Source organism: Pogona vitticeps, chromosome 3 (genome assembly GCF_051106095.1).
Source record: "Pogona vitticeps strain Pit_001003342236 chromosome 3, PviZW2.1, whole genome shotgun sequence".
Classification (NCBI taxonomy): domain Eukaryota; kingdom Metazoa; phylum Chordata; class Lepidosauria; order Squamata; family Agamidae; genus Pogona; species Pogona vitticeps.
The window spans coordinates 22773600-22799198 of NC_135785.1; the positions used below are offsets into that span (position 1 = coordinate 22773600).

At 39.7% G+C, this 25599-nt stretch overlaps 1 protein-coding gene across 1 annotated transcript in view; it reads left to right on the top strand.

Annotated features, from left to right (window-relative positions):
* Positions 1 to 25599, top strand: part of PPM1L (protein phosphatase, Mg2+/Mn2+ dependent 1L) — a 232248-nt gene that overhangs the window by 175684 nt on the left and 30965 nt on the right. The window contains exon 3 of the mRNA XM_078389030.1: positions 25299 to 25460. Within this exon, the coding sequence (XP_078245156.1) occupies positions 25299 to 25460 (162 nt within the window). The remainder of the gene's footprint in view (positions 1 to 25298; positions 25461 to 25599) is intronic.

Below are 25599 nucleotides of genomic sequence, written 5' to 3' on the forward strand. Positions count from 1 at the left end.
AAAACTCTATTAGCCTTTGCCCTGCTTCGTTTTGAACTCCAAGGCCAAACTTACCTGTTGTTCCTTTTATCTCTTGATTCCTGACTTTAGCATTCCATTCCTCTATAATGACAAGAACATATTTTTTTGGTGTCCGTTCTAGAAGGTGTTGTAAGTCTTCATAAAATTGGTCAATTTCAGCCTCTTCAGCATCAGTGGTTGGACTTGGACTATTGTGAAATTGAAAGGTCTGCCTTGGATTCATATCGAAATCATTCTATCATTTTTGAGATTGTATCCCAGTACAGCTTTTCCCACTCTTTTGTTGACTATGAGGGCTACTCCATTTCTTCTATGGGCTTCTTGCCCACAATAGTAGATTTGATAATTGTCTGAATTGAATCTGCCCATTCCCGTCCATTTTAGTTCACTGACGCCCAGGATGTCAATGTTTATTCTTACCTTCTCCTGTTTGACCACATCCAGCTTACCAAGGTTCAAAGATCTTACATTCCAGGTTCCTATGCAGTATTTTTCTTTGCAGCATTGGACTTTCCTTTCACTTCCAGGCACATCCACAGCTGAGCGTCCTTTCGGCTTTGGCCCAACCACTTCATTAGCTCTGGAGCTACTTGTACTTGTCCTCCGCTCTTCCTCAGTAGCACGTTGGATGCCTTCCAACTTGAGGGGCTCATCTTTCAGAGTCGTATCTTTTAGCCTTTTGTTTCTGTTCATGGAGTTTTCTTGGCAAAGATACTGGAGTGGCTTGCCAATTCCTGCTCCAGGTGGATCGTGTTTAGTTCAAGCTCTCCACTATGACCTGTCTGTCTTGGTATCCCTGCACGGCCTAGCCCATAGCTTCTCTGAATTACTCAAGCTTCTTGACCACAACAAGGCAGCAATTGGTGAAGGGGAAATGGTTGTTATTAAGAATTAGTAATTCCAAATGTGTTGCTGTCTTTAAAATAAGAAAGATTACATAGGCACAGCAGATGTTTTATTGTATATGACTGACTAAGGAGATGTACTGTCAAGAATTAATAATATTTTGTTGTATGTTAGTCTTGTTATTTGGAAGATTTTATGTTTGTCTTGTATTTTAGTATCAAAGTTCCTATGATATATAATTCATGTGTATGGTTTTATAATAAAATTCCAGTCTCAAATTTAAAGGTTTGGTAAGAAATGTAAAATCATAGAAGCAGAACTACTTCTAGCTCTTCAGTTCTAATATTAAAGTACTTTTCACTTAATCTGTAACCAGTTTTGTAGTATGCTTCTGTAACCGCTCAGGTCAAGTAGATGAACTTCTCAGCTCACATTTAGAAGCAGAAATATTTGTCTTGCAGAGACAGAATTTCTTTAGAACCACATGCCTGAGCAATATAACAGATAACTTGGTGAGGTGCATGTCAAGGGTGCAGTTTTGCTTGCTGCAAAGAAAGGATATTCAAAAAGCTAGGCTAAGGACCGTGCAAAGAAGATAAGGTAATCTGCATAGGCTGAATTAAGATGGTAAACATTTCCCCTGACACCTTTCCTTGCTCCCTTTCTCCACCTCCACCTAAAAGTTGTGCAGGAGGATGTCCAGAAGAAAGTATCATAATCTCTTACTGTTGTGTCACTTCTTGGACTGTTGGACCACTTATTGGATCCACTGGAATATAACTCCTCATAGAATCCCCCACCAGGGTCATGCTTTCTTGGGAATCTTGGAAACTTTCATCCAACTTGTGTGGTTTCCAAGCTGTGATCTTAGTATGATGAGTTTGATCAGTAAGGGGCTGGAGAAGGCCCTGGCAGGTTTGGATCACTTGCACTTCAAAGTAATATTGGAAGAGTACAAGGCAGCCTACAGTGATGATGAACCAATAATGAACCTTTGAAGCCCATCTTTCCTCTAAGAATGGAGGCTTCTGTGCACTACTTACACCTTCAAAACTGCACATTTTTAAGTGGGGAGGCAGGGAAGAACTCCTTGTCTGAGAGGGGCTGGCTGCAGTGGCATTCTATCCTTCCTCTTCCCCTTTCTTTGGACTGCTGTTAACTTTCGGCCAATAGAGTTTAATTTAAAACATTTTAGAGGCTTCTCAAAATTTTGAGATTCCCCTACGCATATTGATACATTGTTTGTGATCTAATAATGGTATTATCCAAAACCAGAACTTTTTATTCATTTTATTAATGCTATTAGACTATTTTTGCTAAAATGTGTTTTTGCCTCCATATATTTTAGATCTGCATTTGATTTTTTGTAAGCTGTGCTAAAGGAACACATTTGGTGGGAAAAAATAAATGTAACACCACAGGGCTGTTGAAGAAAACGGAATAAGAAAATCCCCAAACAGACTGAGTGAATTTAGGTTGAATAACATACACTCTCACGGAGAGGGCCTACTTGCTTGCCAGCTACTTAAGGTCTGTTGACATGTATAACCTAACAATTTAGACTGTCATTTTAGCAATAAACTAGGTTGAAGGAAAGTAGAGATTTGGTTTATTTTAATAGTCAGCTGCAGATTGTGAGCCTAACACTTCCTTGCAGAAATGACACATATCTAGTGTATGTGAAGAAATAAAGTCCTTTGCCATGTTGCCTACAGCCATTCTTGTATTCCTTGTTTCTAAAAATGTTATTGTTGGAATAATTTCAACGACACACAGATTGTCACAGACGGGAAATACCTGGAGAGAACAGAACTTACATAATGGCCATCATCACCATGTCTCTTAGTTGTGTCTGCTACTGTTTGCTCCTTATACAGTATTATATTAATCGATACAAAGCAAGGCCAAAATTATTGTGATATCTCCAGTAGCAGGTGAAAGGAAGAGTGGAGATGGGGGGAAATCTGTAAAGTCATTGTCTAGTAATTTAATCTTGTTTTTTTCATACTATATGTGGGTTAACTAGAGGATGACAATATATTAGGTAAATAAGCAGAAATAAAATGGTATCTATGCAACACAGCTCTAGCAAGTTGATATTATTGATAGTACCTCTCCCTCTACATGAGATTACAATAGTTTTTGTGCATTTTTTGGCATTTCAGGTATTTTTAAAGTAGCAGAAGTGTTTCTGAATGCAGGAAATGTGTATTGTGCACACAAACACATATTTGCAGCAAAAAAACTTTTATTTTGCACAGACTACAACTTCTTTTTACACAAAATTCATGCTTTTGTGATGGACACCCTTTTTGGCAATACAGCTGCTGCTATAAAAAGTGTGACCTTTTTGCTCTCATTTAGAGTAGAAATCTTGCACTGGTTGACATTTCCCTCCCTCACATGTTTCAATGTGTCAAGATACCCTGTTTTGGTGAAAGATGAGGAAACTTGTAGTGATTCATTACATCCAGTCTGATGAGGCTACAATCATTTTGACCAGACTTCTATGTCTGCATAACAGCAATTGTGTTGAGTCCTGGAGGAAAATTCACATTAATCACAGGTTGGTTGTATTCAATTTGCATGATTAGGCGTGTGTCTAGGAATGCAACAAGTATCATGTTAATAAGTGGCCGTTTGCAATGAATATTTACACAATCTCCTTTATGCAAGTGTAGATCCGTAACAGGATTTTCTCCTTTATTTCCCAGTTCTTCTCTAGCTGAAGTCGCATTCCTTCCTCTGAAGTTCTGTGGCAGTGGTGAAGAAGATAGGGTTAGAAGACAGAAAAGCCCAAGGCAATTGTCATGCAGCTAAACAAAATGAAGCCCCAAATTCATGCTTGAAGGGGAAAATATTGACAGTGTCATATACTTAGCACATTTCAGCATGCATTGACATTTAGAGGCAAGACAGTGTCAATCCATTTAATATTGCAGTAGACACAGAATCGTAGAATTATAGAATAATGGAATTGGAAAGGGCCTGCAAGGCCATCGAGTCCAACCCCCCCTACTCAATGCAGGAATCCAAATCAAAATATATCTGACAGATGGTTGTCTAATTTTCTTTACAATGCCTTCAGCATTGGACTTGTCACCACCTTCCATGGTTATTGGTTCCATTGTCATATTCCTGTAACATGTTGGTTCAAAATAGATAAATTAGCAGTGTGGTGTCAAGGCACAATTGTTCAGTTCAGCATCTTCTCCTTATTGTAGCCTGTATTAGACTAGACTTCTTCTTGCCCCAGTCACAAATCAACGTAGTCAAACTGCTTTGTACTACATCCACTAAGCCTAACTTTTACAAAGTCTGCTGTTGTCAGGTCCTATCTTTCATAGTATCTGAACAAGAGATAAAACCCTAAGCTACATGCATTCTCCTATGCAGGTTCATCTATTAAATACTGAGTTAAAGCTGAGATTTTTCCTTGTAGTAGGGGCAACATTAAAAAAAGGTCTCTGAACTTTCTTCCAGTCTTGTATTATTTTTCTAAAGAAATGAAGATGTAATTAATCACCTCCTTTTGTCTGGTGTGACGATGGTGTTGTACTGCTATCCATTTTTGTGCAGTGGCATTATATTCATAAGGCTGAACACTGAACAATCTAGAAGATGAAGAGGCTACTCAAAAGGAGTTCTGTTTTTTCGTGATGAACTTTCTCTGCTTTGATACATAAAACTTCATGTCACCCAAAAGATTTGTTGGTTGCCAGCTGCTCATGTATAGCTATCTTGGCAAGGCAGGAAAACTCCCTCCATATTTTCTTTACCAGATTCTAAGCCATTGACGTACTTGCTGCCAGCACATAAATCCTATAAACTGAAAAAAATTCCTAGAATCAGAAGATCAAAAAGTGAAAAGGATATATATCTGAGAAGAGAAGGGAATAGTATTCCAGCAAAGTATATGAAGGTAACATGTTTAGAGAAGGCAAGGGTTTTCCTGAGTACCCATTTCATAATAATGGCTAAGTCTTAATTAATTTATTTATTTTTATTTTATTTATTGGATTTTTACCCCACCCCTCTAGACCATGTCTACTCGAGGCAGCTTACATAGATAAAACAGAACAATATAAAATATATAAAATTATAAGATTACAATTACAATTGAACACTTAATTTGAAGAATATTACCAAGATGGTATGGTATAAAAGGAGAGAAAAATAAGAAAGACTAAATTGGCTGGAGGGAAGGCCTGCTTGAATAGCCAAGTTTTTAGCTGGCTTTTAAAAACACCCAGCAAGGGTGCCAGCTGAGTTTCTGTTGGTAGGGTGTTCCACAGCTGAGGGGCCACCGCTGAGAAGGCCCGGTTTCTTGTTTTTCCCTTCTGGGCCTCCCTCGGTGTCAGACCCCTCAGCCGTCCCTGCTGGCTATGTCGGGTGATTTGGGTAGATCTTAAAAGACTGAATTTGTTCTTCTAATGGCCAAGAGCACCACCTGCAACAAAAACTTCAAATGTTATCAGAAATGGAAAAGGGGGAAAGGATATATATTTCAGAAGTTGTTATACATCATTTCAAAGGACCAAGTCTAGAGCCTCATATCAAGAGCACCCTTTTTCCCACCCAGGAAAGGGAGCCACCTCGAATGGTCGGTGGTGCAACATTTCCAGAACATTCCTCACTTCTGGTAATATAGAAAGTTCTTCTGGGGATAATAGCTATATTAGACTGTTCCAGCAAAAACAAAAGTCCTTTGGTACATTTAGGACTTTAATTTTCATTGGCATACATTTTTATGAGTTGCATTTCACTTCAGCAAATTTGTTAGTAAGGCATTGACTCTGTCTTTTATACACATGGTTGGGTGGGATCATAATGGGAAGGAATGGCAAGGCAATAGCACTTTGTGATAAATTATATTGTAAGTAAATGACACAGAATTCCCTGTATCAGTCATCCCTAAGTCTGTGATTGTTGTACATTGTAGTGGGGCAGATGAAGGAGTCAAGTTCCAGGAAAGGGTAAAATCCCGAATTAGATAGGTCCTTGTTTCCCCATAAGGCAAGAGTGTGTTGAAGGAGCTCCATGGCACAGTGGTTCAACTATAGTACTGCAGCCAAAACTCTGCTCATGACTTGGGTTCAATCCCAGGTAAATAGTTCAGCATTCACTCAGCCTTCCATCCTTCCTAGGTCCCACCTTATTGGGGGGGGGCAATGTGCAGCCAACATAATTAAATTGTAAATCACCTAGAGAGTGCTTTAAGCAATCTGGGGCAGTATAGAAGCAGCACATTTTGCTTTTGCTTTGAATGTTTCCTGGCAAGAGACTGCCTCCAAACACACACATTGACAATGTGTTTGTGGAAGATGAGTACATCCCATTCCCCATTTCCCAAATCAATATGAAATGGCGGAGCTCAAGAACAGGTGCTGCTTACCTCTTCTATTCCCATTTTTGTAAAAAGACCTATCTGAAAGTGAATGTTGAGACTGGGACTGGGACCTGCAAGTTCTAGCATATGGCAACAGCCCCAGGCTTCCTGAACACGTCTGTATTTAAGAAATGTATGCATCCTGGTTTCAGTAATATATTGTTGGTTTGAGATGGAGGAGTAGAATGGAAGATAACCTGATTTGAGAAACACTGCTTTACATAGAAATGACAAAATTCATTTATCTTTTTTGAAATTTCCTTATCCTCGTTACAACTTCTGCAGTTGTCATCCTACAGATCACCTGCCTCCTTAGCTAGTGTTCTTCTTCTGATATAATTAAAGTTTTTGTTCATGGTGTTAGTCTTGATGTTATTAATGATATTGTCTTCAAAAAAATCTTGGCTTGTATCCCTTATTGTTTGTTTACTTTAGTACCAGTTTATATTTCTCTTTCCTCTCTTCGTTTGGTAAGGACGCTTTCTTTGGAAACCAGAAGCCCTTTTTTTTCATATCTTCCTTCATATTACTTGGCGATATCATCTTGGTGATATTTGTGCTATCTTTCCTGACCTCACATGGCACATCTGTATTACTGCCTTTCTTAGAAACCGTACTTCCCACAAACATTTTGAAGAGATTTGACTCTCTTGATTCTTTCTCTCTTTCAACTAATTTTTACAATTTTCCTCATCGCAAAGATGGTGATTTTTTAAAAGTGAAATATGACTGTGATGGAGTTCTCTAGCACTTTTTCATTTACATATAAATTAAATTTGATAGTACTGTAGCCATGTTTCCAGTTGGTTCAACAAATCATATCTTATATAAGGTCTTAGACGGCACATTTAGGATTAAATCCAGGGTTATTTCCCTCTGGTTGGTTCCACAAGTAGATATTGTAGGGCATAATTTTAGGACTTCAAGAAGTTACCTCTATTTCATGTAATTGAATTAATCTATTACGACCACAATTTCTGTGGTTGCCTCCTTCATTTGAAGGAATGTAAGAATTCCATGGATGGACAACTGGCAGTTACACTGGTATCAAACTGCTGTTCCTGCATGGTTTAACTGACTCTTATGGGACACTGACACTATGGTCTTCTTGACATATAGAATCATATCACCATGAGCAAACTCTTTCCTACCCTTCCAATAGATCTTGTATCCAGAGAGGAACATATCCCATGGGTTCTCTCTATTTCACCAGGTTTCTGTTGTGTCCACTACATCTAGGTTCTTCTTCAGTTCCCTCATTTTATTAGATTTGGCATCCTTCAGTCTCAAAAGACTATGGTAACATGCTCTGAAGAGAGGACTTGGAACAGCATCTAGTATGGCTGAGAAGGCCAATTCGAGAGTGACAATCCCTTCCGCACTGAAAACAAATACAATCTGTCCACTGTCCAGCTCCCTGATTTTGCTGCTTTCGGGACTGCTTCTTTGCCTTGGCCTGCTGGACAAGTGTCTCTTTAAAATGGGAGAGGCCATTATGCACCGCCTGCCTCCAGGCTGAACGCTCAGGTGTCAAGGTTTCCCATTTTTTGAAGTCCATTCCTGAAGCCTTCAGATCCCACTTGCAGATATCCTTGTATCGCAGCTGTGGTCTCTCTCTGGGGTGATTTCTCTGCACTAATTCTCCATACAGGAGACTTTTGGAATCCAACCACCAGTGATTCTCACAACATTCCCGAGCCAATGTAGGCATCACTGTTTCAGTAATGTATACATGCTAAAAATTCCAGTTCGTTCTAGGACTACTCTGTTTGGAACTTTGTCCTGCTAGGTGATACAAAAATTGCATCGGAGACAATGCATATGGAACATGTTCAACTTCTTCCATGCACAAAGGCTCCAGGACTCACTGCAGTACAGGAGTGTGCTCAGGACACAGGCTCTATAGACCTGGATCTTAGTACGTGTTATCAGCTTCTTATTAAGCCATACTCTCTTTGTGAGTCTAGAGAACATAGTAGCTGCTTTGCCAGTGCGTTTATCCAACTTGACATCTAGAGAGAGTCAGAGATTGTTGAGCCAAGGTACACAAAACCATGAACAACCTCCAATTCTTGCATGGAAAGGGTAATAGAGGGAGGTGAGTCCACGCCCTGGCCCATGACTTGTGTTTCCTTCAGGCTGATTGTTAATCCAAAGTCTTGACAGGTCTTGCTAAAATGATTCATGAGTTGTCCCTTATTTTAGTATGGGACATATTGTATTAGCTTAAGAAGAGCACCTAACAGCATATAGCTCTCCAGATTGTTCCGTGACATGCATTTTTCCACTATCACCATTATCCCTATGAGTGGCTATGATGTTTTACTTTTTCCACTGTGTTACCATTTGGATGACTGGAAATCTTTTCACCTTCTTCCCCTAAGGAACTCAAATGGATATGTCTGTTTTCCCCTCCCACCCCATCCCCAGCACTCAGTTTAAATTTTTCTCCATCTGTTTTTAAAGTGCAGAAGCTTGGTCCCTCCAGAATGGATCGAGCAAAATTCATCCTTTTGTAGTGATTTGATGGTAAAATTCTTGGACTTCATGCAATCTATTAAGTCCACAGAAGTAAAATTGTGCATATAGTGGAAAACAGATGATATGGTAGGTATTTGTTGAAACAGACTTAAAATAAAATCTTCATACTCTCTCTCTCTCTCTCTCTCTCTCTCTCTCTCTCACACACACACACACACACACACACACACACACACACACACACACACACACGTTCAAGCTTGAATTCACACCATAATTAAGCAAGTCCAAATATTTGCAAGCTTCAGTAAACGAAAGATCATGCAATTATTCACAGCAACCCAAGAGAAAAAGAGGGGTGGGATGGGGTACATAAGTATTTATTGCTTTTCATATCCTAGAGGAGAATGTGGCTGATGGATTCAAAGACTGATTAGGAGCATTCCAGAGAGCAGCAGTTCTAAGAAGACTAGCCACAATAGTCTGTTGCACAAGACGCAGCAAGATGGCTTATGGTACCTCAAAGACCATGGTCCAGGCACAGGAGGCAATGGGCCAAAAGAGTTAAATACTACCATAGAATCATAGAAATCATAGAAAAGTGAAGTTGGAAGCAGCCTACAAGGCCATCGTGTCCAACCCCCTGCTCAGTGCAGTAATACAATCAAAGCATATTTGCCAGGTGATTAAGATTTTCTTCAATGCCTCCAGAGTTGGAGCACTCACCAACTCCCGAGGTAACTGGTTCCACTGCCGTACTTCTTTAACAGTTAGGATGTTTTTCCTGATATTCAACCGAAATCTGGCTTCCTTTAACTTGAGCCCATTGTTAGATGTCCTGCACTCTGGGATGATTGAGAACAGATCTTGCTCCTCCAATGTATGACAGCCTTTCAAATATTTGAATAGTGCTATCATATCACCCATCAGTCTTCTTTTCTCAAGGCTAAACATGCCCAAGCCTTTCCTCATAAAGCTTGGTTTCCAGCCCCCTGATCATCCTTGTTCCCATTTGTTAGCATCCTTCTTGAAGTGTGGTGTCCAGAACTGGACACAATACTCAAGGTGAGGCCTAACCAGTGCTGAATAGAGGGGGACTAGCACCTCATGGGATTTGGAAACTATACTTCTGTGAATGAAGCCTAAAATAACATTTGCCTTTTTTGTAGCCACATCACACTGTTGGCTCTGTTTAGCTTGTGATCTATGACTGTTGGCTCATATTTATCTTATGATCTATGACAGTTCCAAGATCCTTGGCCTTCATGCAAATCTATTAAGTCCCCAGAAGGATATTATGACATAAGTACTTGTGGTCAGCACTCCACTTGTGTCCGTTGTCGTGCTGTAGTCCATAAAAGCTTAAATCACAATACAGTGGTGCCCCACATGATGACAATAATCCATTCCAGGAAAATCACTGTTAAGCGAAATCATCATCATGCGGGGAAAAAAATCCCTATTAGAATGCATTGAAAACCGGTTTATGCATTCCAATGGGAAGATTACCTTGTCATCCAGCAAAGATCCTCCATAGGGCAGCCATTTTGTGAGCGCCAATCAGCTGTTTTTAATTGCTGTCTTCCGAAACAAGGGTCGGAAAACAGCGGGAGGCCATTTTGAAAACCCGACAATCAGCTGTAAAGATCATCATCCAGTGAAAAAAACAGCAGGGAACTAATCATCGTAAAGCGGATTTTCCCCATTGGAACCATCATTTTGCGATTGCTATAGCAATCGCAAAAAAGTCGCAGTGCAGTGATTTCATCGTGCAGTGGGGTCGTCATAATGCGGGGCACTACTGTAAACGTTTTTAAGATATCACAGAGCTGTATATTGATTTTCTTTTAGGTTCCATTTGTGTAAATACAAGTCATAAACATGCATATATTTGGGGTGCAGATTGCACTGTTGGTATAGGCATAAGCTATGCAGTCGTCCATAATATAGACCATAATATAGACAGAGCATGATTTTTCTAACTGGACTGTTTTCTTCCTGAGGCTCTGGTACTTCCCTTTTATATGTTGATCAATAAGCAGTCCTATTTGTCTGTAGGGAGTGATCTATAATTTGAGCTGGTACAGCCATATACTTTGTCCTTATATCTTTCTTCCTAATCATTCTTTTTAGTAAATGTCTTACTAGATTGTTTTCCCTTTATTATTTCATGATTGCACAAACAACTTATGCACTGGGTCTGCTAGCAGGCCTATTCCCTATTCCCGCCTCCACTGAATCTCTAATAATTGCTGGTTTAAGTGGTTTCTACATGAACTGTAACAATCTCTTTGCCTCAATACACTTATTGTTCATGTAAGCATCTGTTTTTCTGTCTCTGGCTGCCTCTTCAGCTAATTTCTGCATGAAGCTTAATCTGGCAGTGAACAATTTCCTCTGGGATCTCCAAACTGGTCACCAGTTTAAAATAATACATGTGCATTGTTTCAGTTAATCATGCCCAACCTACACTGAAAATAAGGCAAAGTAGGTTTCATAAATCCATAGGGAGTAGAAAATCAAAGGGTTTGGAAGCACCAAAATGGTGATAGAGCAGCAACATTGGTATGCAGTATATCCTCCTCTTTTCCATCCATTTCACACTCAAAGTCAAAATAGAAAACAATGAGGGAGCATCTGTCTGGCTAAAAGTTGGGTCTATCTGGGTTGGTTGTTTTTTTTGATACATTTTGTTAAGAGGAAGACAGCACCCCCAGGCCCTGGTGGGTGGGCCATCTCCCCTTTCCCCTGAACCAGGACAATTTGAACATGATATTGGAGGAGATTGAAGATAGGGGAAACCTGGAGCCCCAGGTAGACTACCAAGTAGAAGGAAAATCCCCAGAAGAATCGGAGCCCTCAGGTGACTACTAGTAGGTATATAAAGAAGATCCCTGGTCTGGGGTTGTTGTACAGCTGAGAGTAACCCAGGAGAGGCTGAGAGACACTTAAATCCTAAGACTCTTCTCAAGCCCAGTTACTAGGGGTAAAGCTAAAACCGGAGCAGGAACATTGGCAGCAGGAAGGGCAGACTGATGAACCAGCTACAACCCAGCCAAGATGCTGGAGGAAAAAGAAAAGAAAAGCAGAAAGACAATGCACAGCTGAGGAACAAGGAGCTGCCAGACAGAACTGAGACTACCGTCACTGCCTCCAGTGTGTTGTAGACAGTGAGGGGGTGAACATCAAGACTTGACCAATTGAGAAGGGAAGGAAAAGAGACTGAACCAGTAGTAGTAACCAGAAGGCTTTTGGAATCTAAAAGACCCAGGAAGTGAACTACAGTGGGGTCTCTACTTAAGAACGTCCCTACTTAAGAACAATTCTACTTAAGAACAGCTCCGTTTGCTAAATTTTGCTTCTACTTGAGAACAGAAATCCTAGATAAGAACAGGAAAAAAAAACCTTTCCTGTTCTTTTTTTAACCTTAGGTCATCTTAGGTTAAAAAAAAATTCTCCCCCTAGTGGTAGAGTACGTATTAACCAGCTTTGCATTAGTTCCTATGGGAACTAATGCTTCAATGTACGAATGCACCTCTACATAACAAAAAAACAACCAGAACGGATTAATTGGTTTTCAGTGCATTGCTTCAAAATTAGCTTCGTCAGAAGTGCTTTTAACACTGTTCCCTGACCTAAGAAAAAAAAAGAAAAAATATCCCCCTCTAGTGGCAGAAGGCGGAATAGCAGCTTCCCATTAGTTTCTATGGACGGAAAAGAGCAGATACGGATTAAATGGTTTTCAATGCATTCCTATGGGAAATGCAGATTCTACATAAGAACTTTTCCACTTGAGAACCACCTTCCAATACGGATTAAGTTTTTAAGTAGAGACCCCACTGTATTCTGGAAGGAGCTCCTGGTGCTATATGTGTTTTTCCTGCCTCTGTTTCAATAAATCCCATTGTTGTTGAAACTCTATGCTGTCTTTTATGGAATCAGGGGTGGAAGAAGAAGCTACCACTGAAGCTGCCATGGCTGGCAGGGCTCACACATCTCCAGTTGCCCTTAGACAGCTTGGTCAATTATGCAAGGCGTAGAACAGACAGGATTGGTTTGTCCATACCAGAAGAAGAATACCATTCACTTTCTTTGTTCTTCCTTAGTGTTCTTCATCTTTAGTGAAGTCTGAGGCATCACCTAGCTTACTGATTTGTCTTTAGATAAATTATTTGGGAAACAGGGAAGAAAATATGTTTTCGGTCCAAGTTGGTTCCCACATTCATAAGTCTGTCCCTTCCTGTTTCTTGATTGATCTGCAGGTTGGAGATGGGGTCTTCATTAAAGTGTACAGATATTTTATATAGGCTTTATCAGAGATATGAGCAAGTCTTTGGGTCTGAATCCCAAGTCCAAGTCTTTGGTACCAAATCCGAAGCCCCAAGTCAGAGTCCCTATTAAAAACGAGGGAGGGAGAATTGGGTTCCATGTGACAAGTCAAGTGTGAGTCATTGAAAAACTACCTGAGTCACCAGTGCAACTTAAGTCCGCCTTGACCGTGAGTCCCATGACTTAAGTCCCCATTCCTGGTATTTATTATAAAACACATGTTTGATCTGTAATTTACGGCAAAAATTCTGTTTTGTACACATTTTGATAATATATTTAAAGTCAAAAACTACCTCAAAATATTAAGAGAAGTTCAGAATCGGAAGGATAACAGTGTTGTTATCCACACATTAGTTCAGGAGATGCGAGTCAGGTCAGTTCATTTCCAAATGCAGCTACATAAAACCGGGACAAAATTCTTGAGTGTCCCTCATGAACAGTGGGAATTAAAAAGTCTACCATCCCTTCAGTTCAATTCCAAGTCCAAATAAGAAGCCTGTGGTCTTTTTAGTTACTTGTCAGTGAAAAAAAATGATAATAGCTAAATAGAACCTTGAGGTCTAAAAGCTATATTCTTCTTAATGTTGCAGACAAAGAATTCTCTATAGATAAAGAACAGGGAAGGACTGGTGTCAGCTTCCCAGAAGCAAGGGGCTGGCCATGACAATCTTGTAGAATCCTTGTCCAGGGCTAAAAAGACCACAAACATGTTTACAATTGCCTTCATGGGCACTCCTTCATAATCTTTTTCCAAGAATGTGCCTTTGTCTAATTGTCAGTTAGAATACCTTTGGCTTTGGGAGCATGCACGGCAAGCCTACGCAAATGTGCTCTTTCCTTGTTTGTTTGATCTTCAGTAGTCTTTCTTCTAATCTTTAATTTAACATTGTGAATTGACTTTTTCCTGTCTAGTCTTCCACTGGATAGGCCTGCCTCTTCTTTTTCCTTGTTGGAAGCCCTGTCACCAACGGCAAGCTCAGTGGGGCAGACTCTACATGCTGTGTCAGGGCCTCCACTCTGAGCCCTTTCTGATCATGCCTGAGCCAAAAATGTCAAGTTTGATTAGTGTCTTTGCATGATTTCCACCACAAATATTAAACTTGCAAGATAATTATCTACAAAGTGGCAGAATTACAAAGTCAAGTAGTTCTTCCTTCTTACAGCACAGTCAAGATTTACTGAGGTTTTTTTTTAATCATTATTATTCACATCTAATCTGCAGTGTTGTTGGATAGTCAAATGAGAAAGGGTGGAATGAATTATGCAGTGTCACTGTGGGTGTTTGGATACCAATGATAGTGAAAGAATATGAAATGGCGAAGTACGTGAAATGTTGATTTAGTTGTTAACAGTTGTAATTAACATTAAGGTTCAATAACAAATGGAATAACAGTAATTATCATGCTATCTATCCTACCTTGCAGGCATTCTAGGAATAAAAAAGTGATAAAAACTGGTTAGTTCATGGCTTGGTTTCTAGACCAGATCTCAGAATGGACAAACCCAATTTAACGCTCAGGAAATATTATTGTCTTTTTGGTCTGTAATTCCCAGAATCTAGCCACCTTGAGTGGTCGAAATGACTAGATAGGCGGGGTATAAATACAATAAATAAATAAAATAAATAAAGAATCCTCCAGCCAGTATGAACTGGCTATGTCATTTTGAAAGGTGTAGTCCAAATGAAGTAGAAAACACTCCCAACTCTAAATTTTCAGTTGTAGCAGTTCCACTTCTCTCATGATTTTCAGAAGCATGACTACAAGGCATTTGTACCTACCCAACCCCCCTTTTTAAATGAAACGTGAGGAGTCTTGCAGAAGGGCCTTCCTCAGTTCTCCCTCCCTGCGTTTTGTACTACAGCCTCCACAAGCACCTCCCACCATGGACTGAGAGAGACATAATCCAAATCAGTTGGAGGGTGCCAGCTTCACAAAGAGTAAACAAGAACTGTTTGGCCATGGAAGTCATTGCCCCTCTCCTTAAAGAGCATACACCTAGTAACAGGTTCACTTCAGGTTCATACTGTAAGCTTCTATGATATAGCAGCATCTTTTGATTCTGTGTATACATAGGAGACCAGCCCAAATTTAGGGCCAGCTCATCCTCATGTAATTTGGGCAGAAAAAGGGGGTTCAGTTGAAACAGAAAAGTATGTGACATCATCAGTTTTTTACTCTCTTTATAGAGCCACATCTGTATCTTCACCTGTTTTTGCATTTTTCTTGCAGTGGCAAATATTGCAGTAAGCTTCCTTCGCCTGCTGGTCCTTCTCCTTCCTTCTCTTAGCACACTTCCTTCTAATTTAAAAGACACTTCAGAGCAACAGCCCCCAAAATAAGGGCCCCAACTGGAAGAACCCTCCTCATAGTTTGAGGATAATGCCATTTTCTTGATCATAGTAATTTAAGGAGCATTAGTTGCCATAACAACAGAATATAGCTTTTAGGATGTCAGTATTTTCTTTTATAAGGTGAATCTAGTATTTGTGGCTAAGGAGGCGGGAACAACACATCACTGTAATCTCTGCGAATTGAATATCTCCACTTAATGACAAGAATTACTTAGTATTTTCTAGCTCTTTCATGCTGTTCACGATCTTGACAAATATAAACCTAGGTAGGTTCCTGGCGCTGATCCTGAGGTCATGCTCAAAAAGTGGGAGACGGTATGAACTAGTATGTTTTCAAACCAAAAAAGGTGAACATGGGAGTGATGAGGAAGACTTGCCCCAGTTCACAAAACAGAACACAGAGTAAATCTTGCTAACTAAACCCTTTAAGGTTTAAGACCTTGCTACCTGTCAGAGCGCCACTCCCTCAGGCCACCTTCCTGTCCCACCTGCACTCCCAGTCTTTAATGTTGCGGCTGGCCACTCCAAAAGAGGCCCAGAGAGCATCAACCAGAAACCGGGCCTTTTCAGTAGTGGCCGCTCCACTCTGGATCTCTCTTCCTGTGGAGGTCTGACTGGCCCCCATCCTCCTGAGCTTCCACAAGCAAATTAAAACCTGGGTTTTTAGCCAGGCCTTCCCAAGTACCACCCTTTTGTAAAATTATGCTGACCCATTGACTGCCATCTTATGTCCCAGATGGGTGATTTTATTGGGGGGGGGTAGGATTTGTTTGTTTTCTTTTAATATGTTTTTTAATGGTTTTAATAATACTTTGTAAGCCGCCCACAGTAGTGGCATGCTCACTAAATGGGTGGGGTATAAATCTAAATAAATGAGTAAACCATATCGTAACCATACTTTGCATGAGCATAAGTACCGGTAACTGTTTTCAAAAGCAGGAGAGACTATCAAAGCACACACTGTGTATGTGTAAATAGGTCCTTCCTGAAAATTGATCGGTAGCTCTTTTTATACTTCTAAATGGAATTTTCCAAAGTACAAGCGGAATATCCACAGGAATGTATAATATATAAACAACAGTACAAGGACAATGTAGACAAGGATGTGAGATACTGTTTTGCAGAACTATGCAGGTTCAAGATTTGGCCTCAAACCTGTCATTTTTTGTTGTAATCTCTTTTCAGCTTCTTAGTTACACAGGAAAAGCCAAGCTATCTCATCTAGTTAGTGTACTATAAGTTTGAAATTTCGTGGTGGTTTCTGTTCTTTCCAAACAGCACAGCAGGTTACTATTCAGTAGGCTGTCTAGGGACTAATACATAACATCTGCTCTAAATTTTGGACCCTTTATGTTAGGAATTTTCCAGTGCAGAAATCCATTAGATTTGCAGGCACACACAATGCAAGGTTAAGCAAGTGGAAAAAAAAACAGAGATGGAAAGGAAAACATCACAAAATTGGTTTGTTTTCTTATTGTGGTTGCAGGGCAGCCGTATGGGGTCAGGACATAATGCTAACATGGCAGTTGCCAGTTAATTTTATAGCAAGAGATGGAAAACCAGGGTTTTATAAATCAAATTGAATACAGTATTATCATATTGCTGGTATGTTTTCCCTCCCCACCCCCCTTTTTAAAATACAGAAGTATTAGAGACAAAGAGAAAAGTAAATGTGAAGTAGCAGAAGTATCAAGTACTGTATTCTGTTTGATACATTTCCAGTCATGGTTCCAGACAGTAAAAACAAATTATGGCTCTACCCTATCCTTGCTTGTTTTCTTAATAGGTTTTTAGTGTCCCCCGCCCCAAGATGGAAAAGGTAGGAAAAGTTGAGAGAGTTATAAATGTCAGATACTAATTTCACTCAGACTTTAAAAGCCTCATGAAATTCTCTGTTAGGGTGATTGCACAATAGTTTCTTCTAAAAGCAACCTAGGATGTCCCACCTGCACTCCCAGTCCCATAATATGTGAATATTCCTTACTTTTATATATAAAGCCCTTTTGTGTAGCTGACTGTACAGATTTACTGCTACAATGGGAAGAAGGGTTGCTAAATTTTGTCATGTAAAAGATATTGGCAACATTAAAGAAGAAAAAGAAACAAAAGAAAAACAAGAGAAAAAAGCAAAATATTAAGGCACTAGTACTTCAACCTGTCAAGATCTTTTTGAAATGTGTTTCTTTCTTCCAGAGTATTAGCTATTCCACTCAATTTTGTGTCATCCACGTATTTGATAAGCATTCCCTGCACTCCTTCTTCCAAGTAATGTAATTAATAAAAAATGTTGACAAGGACCAGCACTGGGAGAGAGCCTTGTGGCACCCCACTTGTTATCTCCTCAATTTGAGAAGGCGCCATTGATAAGCACCCTCTGAGTACAATGTGTATGTACCAGAAAATTGTTCTATCCAAACTGCACCTAGTTAGTTTGCTAACCAGAATATCATGGGGCATTTTGTCAAAAGCTTTGCTGAAGTCAAGATATACTATGTGTACAGCATTCCCACCATCTACCTGAACCAAAAACTAGATAAGATTAGTCAGGCAGGTTTTGTTCTTCTCACATCTGTGTTGGCCTCTAGTTGTCATTGAAATGACAAATTTATATCAGTGTGAGTTTTCATAGATCAAAATCCACTCTTCAGACACAAGGAGTGCAACTATATGTCCCTATAAAGAGAGTAATAAACAGATGAAGGTACAGATATAATACACAAAATGACAATGATTCATTAACGCTGGAATAGGAATAAAAGACTGTTGCTTACTTGAGGTTGCAGGATGATAAGGTGCATTCCAAGTCGCATGTAGACAAAAATGCTAACAGTTGTTTCTAGGAAAATATTTCTTAGCATTGATGTATAAATTGTATTAATATGGAAAACATGTATTTGTACTCCTTGTGTCTGAAGAAATGGATTTTGGTTCAATAAACCTCACACTAAAATCCATGTTAGTCTTCAAAGTACCATAGTATTTTGCCTTTTCCTTCTCCTTTCCTCCCCCACCTTTTTATTTTGGCCACATGCTGGACTAATTAACATGGCTACCTAATTCTTTGGAAATTCATAGAAGGAAGATGGGCCATAATCCTAAAAACACTTATCTGAGAATAAGCTCTGTTCCTGGAGTCTCTGGGAAGTGCAATTTTGCTTCAAAATGAGGTCCTTGCCCACTTCATTTTCAGAGGTAATTGCAGAGCTTCAGCTTCTTTTCCTCACAAATTATATCTTGAAGCTAATAAATGGCACAAGTAAGGCAACAATCTCTAAGGTCTAAAATGCATGTAATACAGGAGATGTGTGAGTGTCCATTTCAATAAAACGAAACTCAAAAGCAAAAAAATTACTCCAGCTTTATTGAAGTAGATGAGTCTTAGATGAGTTTTTCTTACCCTTCTCCCTCTCCAACTACATGGTTGATTGAAATTCCTTCACCCACAAACAAGAACTGGAGCAATATAGGTTGCTTGTGCCCATGGCTTGTCCTCCTAAAACTAAGTCTCATTGAATCACCTCAGAAGTTGAGGTTCATCAAGTAGAAGAAAGTCACTACAGTTGTTTCCCTCTCTCCCTGTGATGAGCAATTTCTGGCCCTCCTGAAGTTGCTGGACTTCTCATTATTCCTGATTATTGTCTATTCTGGCTGGGCAGAGGGGCACTGAGGTTTAACAACATGTGTAGAGATGCTTTCCTGCTCTGCAGGTGTTTGAGATGGTGTGCTTAAGCACTGTTGTTTGAGGAAAAACTGGAAAGATCCACTTTTGCCTGGATTTTCTGGAACATTCCTCTACCTCTACAAATACTGTAGAGGTAGAGGAATGTTAGAATAAAACTCAGTAACTTTAATCACAACCTGCATTGTGATGTTTATAGATACACATATCTGTTTGGGGTAATCGAAATGCTTACACGGCCATATTTGTTTTCCTGTCACTAAGAAACAGGCATGCTTACTCTTTGAGTGGGGGGAATGTCCAGCACTAGCCCGCTCCCCCTATTCTTGAAACACATGGAAGATATATTTTATATAAGACTGTTGGATTCAGAACATGTAACTCTGAGCGGAAAAACACTGAATACCAACAAAGGTCTAAAGTCATTACTAGGTGTGAAATATCACAATGACTCACCCAATATACAATAAATCTACCAGCCACCACTGTCTCTTTATCATAGAATAATGCATGAATGTTTTGTCATGTGATCTCTCTGTTCTCACCCTTATGTCTGAAGAAGTGGACTTGCTCCACGAAAGCTCACATTAAAATACTGTATGGCAGTTACCAAGAGGGATGTGGTGGCACTGCGGGCTAAACCACAGAAGCCTGTGCTGCAGGGTCAGAAGACCAAGCAGTCATAAGATCGAATCCACGCAACGGAGTGAGCTTCCGTTGCTTGTCCCAGCTCCCGCCAACCTAGCGGTTCAAAAGCATGCAAATGCAAGTAGATAAATAGGTACCACCTTGGTGGGAAGGTAACGGCATTCCGTGTCTAAGTCGCACTGGCCATGTGACCACGGAAGATTGTCTTTGGACAAAAACGCTGGCTCTATGGCTTGGAAACGGGGTGAGCACCACCCCCTAGAGTCGAACACGACTGGACAAAAATTGTCAAGGGGAACCTTTACCTTTACCTTTATAGCAGTTACCAAGGTGCTACAAAGTCTTTTCTTTACTTCTTTTGCTTTTGTTTTCTTATGTGTTTCTTGTTTATAGACACTGGGTGACTCACTAAATTAGGGACACAGTGATTCTGTAGCTATATGTAGCACTTCTAGATGAGGAAGAGACTTTCTTTTTATTCTAACATGAACATGCCTCAACCCACATTTGTAGATTAGTTAGTTTTGCAATTTGATAACTGAGAGATTGCAGAACTTTGCTTGCATTCCTGATGTCACAGGCAGGCAATACTGAAAAATTTGCATTGTGTGGAGGGATAATATTGTAAAGGAGGTAATATACATTTTCCTTACCCATGTGATCTAGCTCATAAATAACAGAACTGAAAGCCCATTAACATTGGAGGGAATGTGACTTGAGGCAATCTTTAATGTTTAAGGTATCAAACTTTGTTTAAGTCATCAGACTTTGGAAGGATCTCATGCTTACACCCTGAAGATCAGTAACAAAACAAAGCAAGATAATCTACATGCTAGGAAAGACGAAACAGCTTTTACTGTGACACTCACACCTGAACTGCCCCTTAAGGATTTTCCTCTTCTACGCATGTCTATCTGTTTCTGCTCTGTGCCCCTTTAAGGTGTATCTCAGTCTTTATAACTCAGACTGATGGCGGGATGCTCTAGCAAATGAAAGTTTAGATAGGTGTTAACCACCACTTTGTAACAACACTACACAAATTCTTTTCTTACACCAACTGTAATAATATTGCTTTTCATGTTTCATGCAAAATTTGTAAGATTAGGATGCCCCAAATGTTGTATGTTCCTGTTATTCTTTTATATTTCTCTCCTTTCTATGCATACATTAACAAGGATTTTCCATAACCTTCTCCAGCATAGCTGATAATTTTTTCTCCTTCAAAGTCTCCATTATATGCAAAGACAGCTGTCTCAGTCTTATGAATAATCAGATGTAAATTAACTAACTGAGGTGAAAATTCACCTTGCATTGCTCTGGCCCACATAAAAGGAAAAGAAAGCAAGCATGAAATTAATTTTATTTACCGCTAAATGATAAACTGGAACATGAATTGTGACGATATGAAAATAAATTAATTTCTGCAGTTTTCAAATAAGTCAAGTTAAATGTCAAGTGTGTTCCCTAGAAATATTTAATAGCCACTTTTTAAAAGTCTTTGAACTGTGGTAGGCATTGCTTTAAAGACGTAGCCAGTAGTTTTGTATTTTTTTTTGTTTGTTTTTCTCTTTTCACAGTACAAGAGTATTTTTTTTTTTACTTCAGAGGAAGGGAATGGGCTCTGATCCAATATGAGTTCCTAGCATGAAGCATAACAGGGCTTTAACTTCAATCAATCTGGATTTTATTTTTATGTTATATGTAAGCTACCCAGAGACCTTTGGGTAGAGTGGGCGGCATATAAATTAAACAAACAAACAAACAAACAAACCAGAGTAGACACATTCTAGATGGGCGGCATATAAATCTAATAAATAAAATAAAATAAAATAAAATAAAATAAAAAAATAAATAGATAGATAGATAGATAGATAGATAGATAGATAGATAGATAGATAGATAGATAGATAGATAGATAGATAGATAGATAGATAGATAGATAGATAGATAGATAGATAGATAGATAGATAGATAGATAGATAGATAGATAGAACTTCCCCTGGAACATGATCCAGATCAGACCCACTGCAGATGCCATTTTTATTACAAAATAATGGTAGCACAGTGTAGGGATTGGGACACCTACACTTACTGTAGAGTAAAACAGAGAAGACGAGAGAGCCACACTCTAGCTTTTCGAAACAGTGCTTGCTTTGATCCTTATTTCCCAACTAAGGACCAACAGAATTCCAAAACAGTGATTTTTTAAAAAATATATTCATGTGTATGTGGATGTAGATGTAGAGAAAGAGATGTATTTTACAAGATCTGCATTTGTGCATTAAAAGGGTATGTAAGAGTAGAACCTAGCTTGGTTAGTAAATATTATCTAGCCCCATTTCTAGTAGACATAAAAATTATTCTCAGTATGTGGCTAGACTCACCAGATAGAGTGATAGATTGTGTGTTCACTGTCAGAGCATAATAGTGATATTCTGAAACACATACGCATACCAGACAGAGAGAGAGAAATGCATGTTTTGCCATCTAAGGCAATGTTTAAGTATTGCACTGCATGGAAGTTATGTCTGTACATGAAATGTATTGTGCAGGCATGACAATCACTAGGTAAAGGTAAAGGTTCCCCTTGACATTTTTAGTCCAGCCGTGCCCAACTCTAGGGGGCGGTGCTCATCCCGTTTTTCAAGCCATAGAGCCAGCGCTTGTTCGAAGACAGTATCCATTGTCACGTGGCCAGTGAGACTAGGGAACGCCGTTTTACCTTTCCACTGAGGTGGTACCTATTTATCTACTCGCATTTATATGCTTTCGAACTGCTAGGTTGGCGAGGAGCTGGGACAAAGCGACGGGAGCTCACTCCGTCGCGTGGATTCGAACTTATGACTGCTGGTCTTCTGACCCTACAGGTCAGGCTTCTGCAGTTTAGCCCACAGCACCACCACGTCCCCATGACAATCACTACAGGATGTTAAAATGATGGGGAAATCTGCCTTTGGAGATCTCTAAATCACTTAGCGTTAGATGATTCTGTGATAATAAATCCTCAAACTCTTCTTTTCTGCAACATCCAGTTCATGCTTTGTATGCAAAAGATTATATGACATTGCCATTTAAAAAGGTTTCCAGTGGCAGGGCAAGAGAAAAAACATTGCCTTGAAAAACCTATGCCAGAATTTGTGGTGTCACTGAAAGTCAAAAATAGTCAGCTTGTAAGTCAAACCTTGAACATTTATAACTTGCATCCCATTCAAATAATCTTTTTCATTATTTTAATTCAAACCTCTATAGATTTAAAGTGCATTTAGTTTCAGTGCATGCATACTGTACATGATGAAGCATCCAGATTTTTATACAGTGGTGCCTCACTTGATGACGTTAATTCGTTCCAGCGAAATCGCTGTAGAGCGAAAATGTCGTCAAATGAAATTTAAAAACCCACTGAAATGCATTAAAACTGGTTAATGCGTTCCAATGGGTGAAATACCTAATCGTCCAGCAAAGATCCTCCATACGGCGGCCATTTTCGGGTGCCTGTCTTGAGAAAAATGCTTCCTAAAAACAGCAGGGAGCCATTTTGAGCAGCCGACAGCCATTTTGAAAACCCAACGATCAGCTGTTTTGATCGTTGTAATGCAAAGAATCAGTTCCCAAAGCAGGGAACCGATCGTCGCAGAGCAAAAAAACCCCATTAAAACATTGTTTTGTGATCGCAATTGCGATCGCGAAAACATCGTCGTGAAGCGGATTCGTCGTTATACGGGGTAATCATTAAGTGGGGCATAACTGTATTTGCACCTGCTCACATTTTGCTTACAGTGAACAATGAACAGCCAGTCAGAGAAGGGTGCATTGTGACATAATGCACTATAACATGTGAGGTACAAAACAGCACTATATTTACACATGGTACTTTCCCGTGATGCACATTTATGTGGTGCACTAGGTGGTAGAATCTCCTTCTTTGGGGATATTTAAACAGAGGGTAGGTGGCTTGCTGTCAGATGGTGCTCTAGCTGTGGATTTCCTTCTTTGGCGTAGGTTTGGACACACTGAATCTTGGGGTCCCTTCCACATCTGCAGTTCTGTGATTTTACAGGCATAATATTTGGAAGATAATTTTAAAACCCATAACACAGGAATGAAATTTCATCTGAATTTATCAAGTGGGATTTGTAAATTCAATTGGCAAATGACATATTTTGACAACGCTACCTATCAGAATTGTGTTAGGCCAGTGTTTCCAAACCTGGGCATCGTGACCATCAAGGGAGCTACAAAGTATTTTCTGAGGGTAGCAGCTCACCTTAATTGAGTTGTAGCCCTTGTTAAATAATTTCTTCCTTGTCCTTTCAGAGTGGGATATTAAAGTTAGCATGTATGAGAAATGGGCCATTTTTGTAGGAGAAAGAAGCCTCAGCTTTCCAAGAATGGGTGACTTTGTGCCATTAAAAATGACTTTTTATGCAAACATGGCAGTGGAGGGCACAGGTTACTTGGCTATTGTAAGAGAGGGAACCACTGTGCTAGACTGTCTGAGCTTGTGCTAGATTGTCCAAGCCGGTCTGGGGTCATGAGAGAGCCAGTTTAGAATCTCTATGCATATTCAATGATGAAACAAACTGGATGCAAGTCACACTTGTACAGTTTAGCCTGCATCACAGGGTTGTTGTGTGAATAATAAGATGAAGTAAGGAGGAGAGTTATATATTGCATTCTTTAGGGGGAAAATGTGAGCTATAAATGGAATTAATAACCCACCCATTCCCAAAAGAGACAGCTTTGTAAGTCTGGTGATGTGCAACCTGTCTTTACTAAATAATGCAGTTCAGCATGGTCAAATGCACAGGAACTGCCTTTCTTGATGGTATTGGGTTTGACGGCGGTCAGGTGGGTTACAGCTGGCCCACATATAGTTTATTCCTGTATCTTGTAAAGGCAAGTCAGCGTCAGTCTTGGAAAGCGATGAGCAGGCTGATATGTCGATAAGAATTTTCTCTCTTATTACTCTCCTTGCCCAGTGAGAGAAGACAGCTGTCAAGTTACTGCTGGGAATATATTTTCCTTTCTGCCTTTTGTAATTTAGAACCCATTTTGTTCTGTCGTTTACAGCTCACAATAAGGTGTCTTATTGGGGGTGGGGGATATCATCAGACTGTTTCTACATTACTTACATCATTAGTATCCCAAAAGATAATATTTAAATGTGGTTTTTTTTTCTTTGTCTTGTTTAAGCCGTCCCTGGCAGATATTCTTGCAGTACAATTATTTAAAATTACACCTGCATGACAAGCCAGGTGAGAAGCGTCGCTCTGAAGGACTGACCCCTGTAATGCCAACCCAAAATCAGATAGACTAAAAATATTGTAGAGGGAAGAAATTGACTGTCAGATTTGATCAGCACCATTAAATAGGCTGTCACTGGAGTACTAGATGTTTCATTCAGATACAGACACAGCAGCTGTCCTTCCTGCTAAATACAGATAACACAGGTGGGGAAAAAGTTATATGAGCTGTAGCGATTTTCACTCATTGTCCTGATGGTCTCTTCTTCTTGCCTCCCTTCTCCCACCCCACTCCTGTTCCCTTTTCAGGTACGACATGTTTGATTGCATTACTATCAGATAAGGAGCTCACAGTGGCCAACGTTGGGGATTCAAGGGGCGTCTTGTGCGATAAGGATGGGAATGCGATCCCTTTGTCACATGATCACAAGCCCTATCAACTGAAGGAGAGGAAGAGGATTAAAAGAGCAGGTAAGCTTGGAAAGTTCCATGTTTCCTTCAGAAGGAATTCTCACAGAACGTTATAACATACTTAGATTTTGTTTGCCAGCTGATTGATTTTGTTTGTGTGACTTCTTGAAAATACCAATTTTATGGAGGTTCTCTTTAG